The sequence below is a fragment of the Tachypleus tridentatus genome, chromosome 4 (genome assembly GCF_004210375.1).
Source record: "Tachypleus tridentatus isolate NWPU-2018 chromosome 4, ASM421037v1, whole genome shotgun sequence".
Taxonomy (NCBI): Eukaryota; Metazoa; Arthropoda; class Merostomata; order Xiphosura; family Limulidae; genus Tachypleus; species Tachypleus tridentatus.
The window spans coordinates 78,685,949-78,701,044 of record NC_134828.1 but is presented as its reverse complement, the minus strand read 5'-3'; the positions used below and the strand labels follow the sequence as shown (position 1 = coordinate 78,701,044).

The 15,096-nt window shown below is 30.8% G+C and overlaps 1 protein-coding gene across 7 annotated transcripts in view; it reads left to right on the top strand.

Annotated features, from left to right (window-relative positions):
* Positions 1–15,096, top strand: part of LOC143249511 (uncharacterized) — a 60,815-nt gene that overhangs the window by 7,454 nt on the left and 38,265 nt on the right. For 3 of the 7 annotated variants that reach the window (XM_076499491.1, XM_076499489.1, XM_076499490.1), the window contains exon 2: positions 12,715–12,871. The exons of 1 other annotated variant lie outside the window; for it this stretch is intronic. In XM_076499491.1, the coding sequence (XP_076355606.1) occupies positions 12,715–12,871 (157 nt within the window). Of the gene's footprint in view, positions 1–4,508; positions 4,610–7,571; positions 7,713–12,714; positions 12,872–15,096 lie in introns of those variants that run through there. 3 more of the 7 variants (XM_076499493.1, XM_076499492.1, XM_076499488.1) reach the window with 3 other exon arrangements.

Below are 15,096 nucleotides of genomic sequence, written 5' to 3'. Positions count from 1 at the left end.
GCAACAGAAAAAAATGTTTGTTCTTTATAATTTTTTTTGGAGACTATTTTTTTTTAGTATTTGTAATTAGATATTTGCCCTCAGTTTCATTTTTGGCTATCATGTTTTTCTGCTGTAAGTAGGAAAGTGAATTTTTAACCTGTTTACTATTCTAGCATAACATTTTGATGAATCTTGTTAAAAATTTAAATTATAATTGTTTTGGATATTCTATTCTATGGCCTTAAACTTTTTTTTTGTAATCTAAGATGTTGATTTGAAATATCCTACTATTTTTATTTGAAGTTCTAGTTTAATAGAAAAAATGTGAGATTGGCTCAGTTATGGCATGCACTTGCAAAGATCATGTGGGTCCTGTACTTTGGTCATGGTGTTTACAACCGATGGCTAATTATTTCCCAGTATGTTTATTTTTCTGATGGGAGGATTAGTTGTTCAAGTAGGTTCTAAGTACAGTAAGAAAACCATATATTTTCAGAAAATAGATACAAAAAGATTAGTAACTGAAACATTGAAAGTAAAAACAATGACTAGGGTATAGCCTGTCAAAGATGAGAGCAAATACTATCACTCTTAATCTGTAATATAAACTAACGTCAAATTTCATAGCTAATTCAAACAATAAATTTTGCAAAATTAAGCTTGACCAACAAAGGGACAAAAAGGTGCTGTTGAGATGGTCAAACCTCAGTAAATTCTTTTTTTGAGTAAATCAGAATTAAGATCCATGATGGAATGAATGTGGTATGTTCACAGAATAATAATGGGTAAATATCAGTTTGATGAATAACTTTTAATATATAGAAATGCCAGTGTGTTTTGGTAACAATGTTCCAACAATGGCTTTTGTCATTTTGCTTAATAATAAAAGTGTAACCTAATACTGTTGTCAATCTGTATACTAATAGTATAAAATGAAATGTATGGATAACAAAATTGAAAAATGTGTTGATTTCTTAATTTAGTTGCCATTGGTTAAAGAAATGCTTTTTATTAATGTTTATTATATAACATAGCTTAATTCAGAATTAATTAGTCTAAAACTGAATTGATGCTTTTATTTTCATAATAAATTTTATGCAATTGACTCGACTAGATGATCCTACACTGTTTTATGCTTATTGTACCAATATTTATTACACTTAAAAGATTTCACAGCACTCCCCCCTCACAGCCCACTTGTACTTAATCACTAAAATCATAATGGGTAGACATTAATAAAGCTATTTTATATTTCTATGTATATGAATGCATTTTGGCTCTTATTTTTAGAAATTAAGCATGAAGTGACACACAGAATGAAGCATAACATTTGTACAAGTTAGATGAGAATTATGCATTAACCCTTTCGTGATGTGTCACAGGTTGAAAGCCATGTTATTACATTTGTTGACTTGCATTCAAAAGATTATTGAACTACTATTTTATGAATTTATGTCAGTAAGTTTGGAATCAAACTGTAGATTATAATTGAATATTATTTATGAGTTAATCTCTAATTTAAAAGTAAATATGAAAACACATCCAAATATAGATCTTGAGTCATGTGATATGTTAAATGCAGCACTGTTTAAAATTAGCTGTTTGTGATGTCAAAAATACTAAGTCCATAGTTTCATACAAATTAGGAACTCAAATTACTAATATCATCAAGCTAAAATATAAAATGAGAACCTTGTCCTTTTATTTGGCTGAGACATTATGGAATATGTACTGAATGAAATGTAGTGACCCCATTCATTTCTTTCCATTTTTGGAAATGGTTCCTTATATACACTTACTTCAATACGTGACATGTAAATAACTATTCAACAGCTTAGAATATCTCCAGAATGGTTTTCTCAATAATGTTAACATTTGAAAATGCTACCACGATCTCTCAGTCCAAGATTTCAGTGAGGTTGGTTGTGGTTTTAGTCTGCTCAAAGTTTCATATTTTTTAAAATCTAAATACATCTTAGTTATTAAGCTTAATAAATTACAGTGACATTTTATGGTATCAGTGTATGATTTTTTTTTGGTAATTCAACTGTATATATATAAAACCTAAAATATTTTGATATCCTTCACTTGCAAAATGTCCTATGTCCAGGTTTAACCCATATACAAAGGTTATAGCAAGAATGGATAATTTTATGCTTTACTTCTTGATTTATTGTTCTAGATTTTAAGTAACAAAAGTTTAGTAATTTATTTTTAAGTAGTAATATTCTATGTAATGTATAATAATTTAAATATGACTGTATGTTGCAAAATACTAGTCCACTAAAACACACCCAAGACAGGGAAGACTAAAGATTAGTTTTATACTATTGGATATGTAACATGAGTGCACATGCATTGTAATGCACCATATCGGTGCAAGTTGTATAATGTTAGCTAGGTATGACTGTAAGGTCAGTATTTAAAACAAAAAATAATAATACTTGGAAGTGTGTGGCATTATAATAATTTCACTACTTAAAATAAGCATTTGTATTTTTGTTATATGTAGTCATTCTAGCATGAAAAAGCATAATTTATATTTATTTCCTATTTTGTTTAATAACATTTGGAAGTTTGGTCAAGTGACAGACCATATATATATATAGTTAAAATATATAGTCTTACTGAAAAAACAAACATGAAATGTATTTGGGAGGTTCTAGAAATTATGAAAATAATATTTGAGATTTTTGAGACAGAATAGTTTTTTTAATCATAACATGAAATCGCTTTGCACTCAGATGAGTAACAAAAAGTGTTTTCACAAACAAATCTTTAGTGAAAATATTTCATTAGAAAATATTTTTATGTACAAAATACATGTAATATTTACTAAGTCTGCCAAATTTTGTGAAGATACTTGTGCTGTTTGAAAGGTCATTGCAAATACTCAGCGTGCAAGTGTGTAGACGAACTCATATTATACTGAGCCCTTAACAAAAGGGTTAAAAGAAGAATGGTATTGTTCATTCCATATTTTTCCACTTTTCTTTACACCGTACAGGGTGTCTCAGAAGTCTAGACCACATGGAAAAATATACAATTTATTCTTCAATTATTTATTATTCAACTTGCATCAATTCTAGGTATACTGTGACATCAGGGTATTTTCTTTCCTGAAATGCATATAACTGACATTACAAATGTTTTTAACTTAAGAATGTCTGTTTTCCCTATGACTCTAGACTTGTGGGACATGCTTTTCATTGATAATTTTACTACCTTTATTATTACAGTAGACAAAATGTACTGTTGTATCAAAAAGACAACAACAAACTATTTACAAGACTTTAAAGTTTATGGAAATGGAATATTAAAACTAAGAAAAAAGAAGTATTTTTTTAATTTTCAACATGAAAATTAGCTTTGTACTCAGGCTATGGCCTAAATCAGACTGACTCAATACATTCAGAGACAAATATTCAATATAAATACTTTATTAAAAATATTTTTTGTGTCCAACAGAGATTTCACATTTAGTAACTTGACAAATTTTGGGAAGATGTACTTAAGTTCAGAATTATAGTCAACATTATTTTGTTGATGTATTGGTTCAATTAACTTATCTCTTCACAAAGGGTTAATTGATTATTTTATGAGACACTAATCAGTGCAATCCTCTCAGTTTGGTAATGCATTATATTAGATAATCAATTTAATTGCCCAGTATTTGTCATCTGCTCTATATTCGTACAAATACCAATTCCTTTCTGGGTACACATCTATTCAAAATCAGGTCAAGTCACCTGCCATATATCTGCTGTACTAAAACAGAACATGGAACATATTACAATGAACATGAGAAGTATATTTTATTTCTATTTATAACAAAATACACCCATTTTTATTAAGAGCATTTCAAACTCGGTTTTTATTGTTTTATATTTTTTTGCGATTTGGTGAGACATGGAACACATTTTTGTAAGTATACTTTGAGGTTTTTAATTTAGGTATATATTGTATGTACCAAACTTAAAGCAAGTTTGAAGGAAATTAAAAAAAAACTAATAGAATTTCTATGAGTAAAAATAAGTTAAAGTTAAAACAAACTATAAAGGTTTATATTCATTTCATTTAATGTATGGTTTTTAAATTTGTTTTCAGTGCAGTTACAAACAGGCAACACTATCAATGATTTGTTACATTAGATACTTCTGTTGTGTGTTACTTGAATGTGTGTTTTACTGTTATTTGTCTGTGTAGTTTATTTGTGAGAGTTGAATGCACTTTTGGCGTTACTAATGGTATGTTACAGTAGGCACTTGAATTGTCATTGGAATGTGTGTGAACGTTGTACTGTTCTTTATCATTTGTAGTTTGCTTGTCAGACTTGAGTGCACTTCAAGTACATGTATAGCAACAGTAAATGTTGCAATTTTTTCTCCTTCCCTCAACTGTACATTTTTAGCACTTAACCATTTATCAGGCTGTTCCATATCAACATTGTAGAGACTGTATTATGTAGCTGAAAAGACATCTTCATATATTGTAGGTTTGCACAACAATCCATCAAACTTATTAATTGACAAAGTTGTTACTTTTAACTTGTTTCTAATAATGTTACAAAAGTACTTAGTTCAGTAGTCTGAATTTTTCCATTGGACAGAGACTGTTTTTGAATATGGTAATACAGTGCATGCTGTTTCATTTTTGTTGTCAGTTTAATATGTGAAACAGTGAATTAGTATGCTCAATATTTATCTCTCACTTTCATTTTTTTTCTTAATTAGTTAGAGAAAAAAGGTCAGTCATTTGTTGCACATAGAATTAACATTGTAGGTAGTAGAAGAAACATTTACACTTAGCTAAATTGTAGTATGTATACAGTGTTATGTTCACATAAGTTAGTGTCCCAGTATTACATATATATATAAATGTTTAAATATAATACATATGTATTATATGTATAAATATTGAAATATTTAGAGCAGAATTATTTACATTGATTATAAAAAAGAAAAATTTGGTTTTGATACATTAATATATTTCAATAAAAGCTGTTTGTGATAATTATTTTTAGAAATAATTAAGTGTTTATTTTAAGCACATAGACAAGTGGGATGTTGGAGTGAAATATTTTAGACATTTGTCTAGGTTTTAATAAAATGTTTAAACCTTAAGGTTCTGAGGGCCTGTACAGTAGATAGGTCAATCCTGCTTAATGGCAGTGTTGTGGTTGCATGTGCTGCTCATTTTGATGACCTTATTTTCTGATCTTGTAAGTAATGCATCCTAAGAGTGGAAATCTTGTCTTTGACACTGTGCATGAGTGATATTATGGATTGTTTTAAGCCAGCAAATTTATCTGAGAAACAGACTGAAATTACAAGTACAAAGCATCTTTGACCAGAGCTACTTTTAAAAAATTGTTTTCAAAAATATAAGTTTGGCATAATTCCAAACTGCAGAACTATCCACCAAATTAGTGCCTTTTTTTTTTTCTTTTGATGTATATAGTCATCTTCACCCTTAGTTTTGCAAAGGATTTGTTCATAAGTAATTGAAAGTTAATTAATGTTATTGTAATGTACTACTGAAACGATGACAAACAATCATGTTTCAACAAATCTTAACCTGTATTAATTTGAGTGAAAATAATGGAACTTCTTTTTGCCTCGTTGTGTTATAAGTGTTAGGATTCATTTCAGATTTAGGAGTAAATGTTGTGTACAACTTTTATATGATTTGTAATTAATATGTAAACTTTAAGTTCAAAGACAAGCAATACTTCAAGGATATTGTATTCTAAGGTACTTAGTATTTGCTCAGAGTTTATTTCTTTGCTACAGAAAGTGCTTTTATTTGAAATAATAATGTAACAGTAAGTGGTCAACACTAATAATACTTAGATAACATATGGTCATTACACTGAGCATAGTTTTTGAAGTTTGTGATATATGTTGACATTACAGTAATTCTTTTCATTCATTCTAGAATTACATGTAGAATATTTTAATACATTTTGCGAGCTGTTTCATTTATCTATTTTTTACACATGAACAAAATAACTAGTATGTTTGAGGGTGGGTTAAATGTATTTAGACATTTAAAATTCATTGTTAAAGTTAAAGCAGCAGTCAGCGATCTTGTTAGATTAGTACAGTAATTTAGTGATATGTACTGTTATGTATGGAAAGATTACTGAATTAAGCAAATAATTTAGGCATTTGGAATTAGTTGCATTTGAATGAAAGGGTCTGAATATCAACTTTGTTCTTTTTTCTCAGTGAACAAACTTTTTTAAACATGCAAAAGTATTTTGTAAAACCTCAGTTTATTTGGTGTTCTGAAACTGCCAGCCATCTTGTTCAGAATTATGATTTGTGAATATTTGTGCAATTAATAAATTATATACAATATTTTGTGAGCAAGGAACAATATTTAAACATTTAATTTTAAAATGTATACAGAAATACATTCCAGTTTGATACTTTAGAAGTCAACAGTGACTTTAAGTATCTTTTTTTTAATACATCATTGTAGAAGACATGTCCCATGTACAAATATTTCTATGAGCAGCTTTCTATTGTAGTTGCATTGTTTTTGTGAATAATCTTGCTTAGCTGCCTAATGTTTTTTGTTTTTCTTTTAACTACAGATTTTGAAGGGTGTTGGAAAGTTCTGTTGTATATTAAGTTTTGTATTTTATTCATTTTTGTCTATTACTAAAATTTGTCATGTTCAGCTATGTCATGTTCAGCTATACAGTCATAACAGTCCTTAAAATGTTGTATAACTAATCTTTTGGTATTTTCATGATTTTGAAATAAATGCTATACTAGACAAAAAGGTTAAATAGCATTTATATTTTTTGATATGTGGCAAGGCACAGATGTTGTTACATACAGTGTCATTCAATTAATATGTGCAGTATTTGATCTGTTTTAGTCAAAAATGCAAATAATTGATTACTGAGCTAGTACCCATGAAGGAACATTTGGTAGTGGTGGCATTACAGTTAAAATTAGTAAAGGGAAAGACTTGAGGTATATTTGACCATTTCTCTAAGAGTACTGTTTCTAAGGCATCTTTAACCCTTTCACTGTAGCTCAGAAGTATATTTTCTACTGCACTGAGAAATATGCATAGTAATCATAGTGAATGGGATAAGTATCTGAAATCATTTGATAGTTCTTGATTTGTTTTCCAAGAGCATTTTAGGATTTAACCTTTTCTTGACAGTTTATGGGTCAAAGGACGTCATCATGTTTATTGGCTTACATTCAAACTTTTATTGAATTACTATTTTATGTATTTATGTCAATAAGTTTGTAATAAAATTGTGGATTATAATTCATACTTTAATATTATATGAAATTTCTTAATTTAAAATTAAGGATTAAAAGAACACATCCAAATATAGATTTTAGTGAGTCACTGTTATCTGGAAAGCAGCACTGTTTAAAATTAGACATTTGTCATGTCAAAGTACTAAGTCTGTAGTTTTGTACAAATGAGGAACTCGTATTACTAATATTGACAAACTAGAATATGAAATAAAAACCTCGTATCTTTTTATTTTGCTGAGGCATTATGACTTGTGTACTGAATCTAAACCAGTGACCCTGTTCACCTTCTTTCCATTTTTGGAAACAGTTCCTTATATACACTTCAATATATGATGTAAATAACCATTAAACAGCTTAGAGTGGCCCCAGATTAGTTCTCTCAGCCATTTTAATCTTTGAAAAGTCTACCATGATCTTTCAATGCAAGATTTCAGTGAGGTAGGTTGTGTCTTTAGTCTGCTTAAAGTTTCATATATTTTAAAATCTAAGTACATCTTAGTTACTAAGTTTAATAAATTATTCAACTGTGTATGTAAAACCTAAAAATATTATGTTTGATATCTTCTACTTGCAAAATTTTAAAAGGCTTAACCTATATATAGCTGTAACTCATGTACAAAGGTCATAGCAAGAATAGATAATTTTATGGTTTACTTCTTGATTTATTGTTCTAGATTTTAAGTAAAATAAGTTTAATTTATTTCTAAATAGTAATTTGTATGTGTATATATTATGTATAATAATTAAAATGTGACATATATATAAAATACTAGTCCACTAAAACACAGCCAATATAAACACAGTTTTATATTACTGGATACATGGCCTGAATGCGCATGCACCATGTCAGTGCAAATTACATAATGTTAGGTAGGTATGACTGTCAGGTCAATGTAATAAAAAATAATAAGTATCTGTTCATATATAGCATTATGAGACTGAAGCTACTTAGACTAAACATCTGTGTTTTTGTGTTTTAATATGTAGTTATTCTTGGACAAAAAAATCATAATTTATATTTATTTCCTAATTTTTAAAGATGTTTACAAAGTTGGTTTAGTGACAGACTGCACATAGAGTACAGAAACTAACAAAATGTAAAGTATTATTGGAAACAAATGTTTGAAATGTATTTAGGAGGTTTTGAAGATTATGCAAATAATATTTGAGATTTTTGAGACCAAGAATAGTTTTTTAATCATAACATGAAATTACTTTGCACTTAAACTATTAACTAAACAGACTATTTTCATAAAAAATATCTTTAGTAAAAACATTTCATTAAAAAATCTGTTTTTTGTGTGTACAAAATACTTGTAATATTTACTGAAAGTCTACCAAATTTTGTGAAGGTGAACATGCAAATGTGTAGATGAAGTTGTATATTATAATATACTGAGTCCATAGCGAAAGGCTTAATAAAACACAATACAAGAACAAACCCTATGATACATAAATATTGTTAGCATAATTGGTCAATTGACCATTACATTAGCTAAATGAATGATAACATTTGTTCTCTCAGGTTAAACTATTTGATAAATTCTTTTAAAAAAAGAAGAGAGGTTGATGGTAGGGAATACCTGCACATAAAGTGGATTTATACTACCATTTTGCAGGATAGAGAGATTAGAATGTCTACCAATGCTAATTAGATATGGAGAATATAACCGACTGTGCAGATGATATTAATAAAGGTGGCTACTAGAGATTGTTTTTCTTGTATGTATTGGCTAATAATGTAGGTAAGGAGAGATCAGAGGAGCTAATTTATAAGTACAAAGTGTTGATAAAGTCATTTAAATAAAAAAGGATATCATTTAAATTGTCAGGGATACCACTCAGGATTAATTGTGGGGATGAAGTAATAAGAATGTCACAAGAGGTAAATGCTGGGTTTAGGTTAGTATGTAAGGATGAGCAGATTGGTTGGACGAACTTGTGGAATCAGTTTAATGAAGAAGGGAGTTTATTGGAGTGGATGGTTTACATTTAAATAGGATAGGAGCAAGCTTGTTTGTTATGTTTGCTTATTTTTAGTCTTAACCTGTATGCTGAATGTATTATAAAAGAAATACGTGAAAATAAAATTATCAGTAACACCACAGCAAGAATTAATTTTTTTAAATTTTTAAATGCATTAGTGGACTCAACAAAGAATGTACAACTAGAATCATTCTAACAATCTACAGAGCATACATTTAAACCTTGTTTAAAGTATGGCAATGCTGCAACATATAACATACTGACTAGTCGATATTCAAGATTGCAGAACATTCAAAACAAAATTGTCAGAATAGCACTCTTGACTGCTAAATTACACTTTGCCAGTTTACCTTTGGTCATTAACCAAACTGCCTTCTCTACAGAATTGGCTCATCAAACTTCCATCGAGGTATTATTAATCTAATGCTTATGAGCTATAATGCAAAAACTAATGAGAAGGTAAAGTGAACTGAACTTGTTTGCTTGAGCTGTTAACTTAGCTGTAAGAGACATTTTAAACTAGGACTACATGGCAGTGAGTGAGGGACAGAATAAACTAAATGCAAAACATATAAGGCAGAGAAAGGTTTTGCATAAGAAGTGAGTATAGAAGTGATTATAAGGGTAGACTTAATTATTACTATTGAAATGCTACTAGTATAAGAAATAAAATAGATGACTTCAAAGAACTGGGAAGAATGGAGGAATTTGATTTATTGGGAATAACAAACATGGTTAAATATAGATGATTTTAATGAAAGAAGTGGCTTTATATATAAAATGGGAGTTACATTCTGATGAAATTAAGGATATTGAATCCATTTGTGCTTCTGTTAGTGGATGTAAAGGAAAAAGGCTTTGTGGAAATTTCTTACAGATCACCAGATGATACTGATAAAATTAGTGAGAAACTTTACAGTGAGGTCAAGATTTCAGCTGTTAATGAAGTTTTGATTATATATGATTTTAGTTTCAGGCATTAGGAATTGCTAGTGAGACTGAGAAAAAGGCTTTTGGAAGCTGTTCAGAATGTTTTTTTTTCACTGGTTAATCAAGGAATTTACTATGAATGGTGCTTTTGTAGACCTATTATTACTTCAAAAATAGAAATGTTCAACAAGGTAGAAATTGGAGAACATCTGGGTGCAAGTGATCATTGCTCTATTAGCATCACTGTTTTGCTGTACATAGAAATAAGGAATAATGATAATTTGTTCACAATTTTTTTTTAACAAGTTTTAATACAATGAGAATTAGCTGTTAGGAATTGGGCAGTTAAGTTATTTGGAGACATTGATCAGATGTAGAAAATTTTTTCAATAAATCTTTAAATATTCAAAGCAAACATATTCCTTTCAAAAATAAAAAGGGTAGCTGCATGTAAAAGAACTCAGTTGGATCAAAAAGTGTATGAGAGATAAAATTAAAACAAAGTGTCATAAGTCTTAAAAAATTAAATTGGTATGATGGAAGATTGGTTGTGGAAATGGGAATTTATGACTTCAAAAAGGATGTGTGAGAAAACGTTGGCTGAAAATGTAAAAATTAACAGTAAGGATTTTGTTAAATACATTATATGTAAGCAAAATTTTAGAATGGTGGTAGGACTTTTTAGGGCTGATGAAGTAAGGCTTTTATCTAGTGACAGTGAGATGGCTGGGTTATTAAATTTTACTTTTTTACAATGAAGATTCAAACATTGTTCCACATCTTGAACAGTTGATAGATGGAAACAAGATTACTGCATTAATGCTGAGCTTGTTACAAGAAACAATTGCAAGTTTTAATGAACAATAAGACTCCTGGGCAAGATCCACTCAAATGTTTTGAAGGAGATTAAGGATTAGATATTTGAGCCACTTGCTACTTTGTGTGCAAGTCCTTAAATAGTGGTAGGTATCAGAGGATTAGAAGTTATCTAATGTCACTTCTCTTTTCAAGGAGGTGATTAAATATGTCTCAGTACTTATAGACCCATAAGTTGTGGGAAAAGTTTTTGAAAGTCTGATAAAATATGTTTTACAAAGCCATTTAACTAAGGTTAGAATTTTATTGGATAGGCAACATGGCTTCACTAAAGGTAACTCTTGCCTTATAAACATTTTGATGTTGTTTGAAACGGTTACTGCTTATTGATTTGACGGTAAGGGTGTAGAAGAATTGGTGTATCTGGATTTTTAAAATTGGATTTTACAAGGTGGCAAATAAATGGCTTGTAAAAAAAAAAATCTAATTAGCTGTTGGGGATAAGTTAGCAAATTGGATAGAAGAGTGGCTGGATGGAAGAAAACAGAAGTTTGTTACAAATGGAGTTCAATAAACTGGGTTAATGTTACAAATGGAGTACCTAAGGGCTTAGTCTTAGGATCTCTGTTCTTTTTTAATTACATCAATGATAGAATAGTCAATAGGTGACTTAAATTTGCTGATAATATCAAGGTTGTGGGTGTTTCTAGGTGGTAAGAGAATGTAGCTGATTTCCAAAAAAAATTATATAATTTATTGAATTGGCCAAATAAATGGCAGATTAATTATAATTATAATATAATTTAATTTAATTATAATAAATGAAAGATAATGCAAGTGGATTATGATAATTTGGATGTGAATAACTTTAACATTGCCATGAAAGAAAGGAATCTTGACAGAGTAGGGAGTCATCTTCAGCTAAGGCAATTTTATTTTTTCAACAGAGTGGTCAGTCTTTGTAATGAGTTGCCTTTGGATGTTGTGGAGACAGCAAATTTAAGTAAATCTGAGAGAGAGATTTATATGTATATGAATGATAAGGGTTGGATTTAAGATTTTTTTTCTAAACTTTTTTTTAATAGTTTTAGTTTAATTTAGAGGATAGGGACAACTGAGGTGGATCAATGGGTCCCATGTTATCCCAGGACATTATGCTAATTTCAATCTAACCTTTGTATGTTTATGTTCGAGTGATGTGATTGTGACTTGTATTGCATTTAATGAACTACTCTGTGCATAACATGAGACTGCAAGGGCTGTCATATTTTTTGGATGTTATTATTTCAATGGTGTGCTCAGTATAGCCAGTGAAATTCTATTTTGTTGATAGATAAACAGTTCAGTTCAATCAATTAACTATTTCATATCTAGTTTTGTAGAGAAATAGTCTAGATATAGATCAGCCTATTAACAGCCTTCATGAACTGGTTGGTGAGTACAGTCCTTGTGCACTTTTTTAAAATATATGTAGATGTATCTGTTTGGTGGTCACAGGAATTAAAATGGTTTGTAATTGTATTCCCAGTATTTCTTCTTTTTATTGTAAACTGCAGCTTATGATAGTAGTTTTATTTGAATTAGTAATAATGTAGGTTTTTAATCCTTTAATAAAATTTTGTGTTTGTGTGTATAAAAGTTTATAACTAGCACTAAAAGTATGCATAAACTCCATATTTTTAATATTTACACTATTTAATTTACATAGGGAACAACCCATCTTTACAACCAAAGCCCATGTCTTCCACATTGATCCAAAAACCAAGAGATCCTGGATCCCTGCAAGTAGTCAGGCTGTTAATGTTAGCTTCTTCTTTGACAGCACAAGAAATCTCTATCGAATTATAAGTGTTGAGGGAACCAAGGTAATTTTTCTGTTACTTAGGGCATAAAAAAACATATTTATACCAAACAAACTGCAGAGTACAGAGAGAGGTTAAACTCTACTTGAAATATTAATGAGATATGTGTATATATATATATATATATATATGCATGCAAGTAATAGAATCATCTGTAGACAAGTAATATACGGATAGCCAAAATATTACCACAATATACAGAAATGTACTGTCTTGTATGTGATATTTTGATGTATTTTGGGTACTCTCATTCCTAAGTAATAATATATTTATACTTAACCTATAAAATATATCTGTGTATGTGTGTTTTGAACAAAAATTTCCAAACTGTTTACAATTCAATGCAGTGAGATTTGTGCTGCCAATATTTCAGTGTTAACTTCCATTCATTTTGTTTTATTACAAACTTGAGTTTAGCATATAATGTTTTTCAGGTAACGTGTACAAAAATAAACGTGGTAAATTTCATTAATCACAATGAATTTTCAACCGAAGATGATGAAGCTGACACTATCTTCTTCTGTGGCCACTGGAAGCTCATTGACAGTGTAGAGTGTCACTGCCACTGCACATCATGTTGTGGATTCATTATTGTTTTTATTGTTTTTCCCTACATTGGGGACTCTTTGGTGTGGATTCCTGCATATGGTGAGGGAACCTCTCAGGGAAGGTTGTTCTTTTAGTTTACCTCCTCTGGGATCAAACATCCACCCACGTGTTTGTGTGTTTGCCATGCACGGCAACCCGTTAAGGGGAGGAGAGGATCCTGATGGTTGAGGGATCCAAACTTAACACACCATTTTGGCCTTGAATTCCTGTAGACAGGTGGCCTTGGAGTGATCCCCCTTTGGGTCAGTCGGCTGATCCACTCAGACTAGGGTCAACCAAGTACCAGTGTTGAAAGTTCTCAACAGGTGTTGTGGACATTATATCTGATGCTGGTGTTTGCGCATAGTGCTCACAAAACCCTGGCGTTGCTGCAGTGTCCTTGTTTGACATTGTAGTGTGTCCCTTCATAGGGCTCCATGGTGAGTGGGGTCAGTGGACATCGAAATTTTCCTGTATTTATTATGGATACTCCAATTAGAAATCTTAATAAAATAGTGAAAAAACAGTCTATAGGTGAATGACCACATCTTGAATATTTTGAGCATCAATCCTCACCATCTGTACCACCTGTTGTACCTTATTTTCTTGTATTGCACTCACTTTCAGATAAACCTTTATGGCAAATGTCTTCTTTTTCATTCAGAAGGGACTTGATGGCTCTCCAAAGTCGGTAAAGAAGCTTTGATCAGGTGACATATTGGTGGAAACATCCACATCTCAACACAGTGAACTTCTCTTGCATTCAAAGCAATTGGGGATATACCTATTGAGGTTACACCTCATGCTACTTTGAATTCATCACAAGGAGTTATTGTTGAGAGATTTTCGAAGAACATCTCAGAGTCGGAGATTCTTGCTGGTTTCTCCACCCAAGGAGTTTTTGCAGTGAGGCATATCTCCACTTGCAGATGGAATTATGGTGCTGACCAATATTCTCATTCTGACATTTACGTCACCACATCTGCCTGCCATCATCAAGGCAGGTTATCTTAATTGTAGAGTACAGCCATACATTCCAAACCCTCTACGATGTTTTCAGTGTCAAAGGTTCGATCACTTGAAGACGTCATGTCATGGTTTCCTGATGTGTGCTCATTGTGGTGGCAAGGACCATGATGCCTGTGAGTGTAAAATGGACTCTCATTGCATCAATTGCAATGGCTTTCACTTGTACTTTCATTCTTGCCCTAAATGGTTGGAAGAAAAAGAGGTGCAGCATTTGGAAACGATTTACAACATTATCTATCCTGAGGCTCAAAAATTGCTGTCCATCACCTCATCTCAGACTACACTGCTGCCATTCTTTCCACAACTATTGTGGGAGTGCAGACAGATCTCTCTCTGCCTAATAAAGAATCATTCTCCCAACAAATGAAAAGTCTTTTGACCTCTATGGTAAAAAAAGTTGAATCAACTTCAATACCTATCTCTGTCCCTTATATACATTCCACCAAACCTCAAGATCCACATCCTTTGGTTCCAGGTACAGGCATTTCCTCAGATCCATCTTCTTCTCTCACCCCAAGATGCAAAATAATCATTCGTTCACGTCCTCAGTCACTGGAATCTCCTTCCAACAGCAAAGACCTGTCCAATCGACCCAGGGCAGGATTCATGGA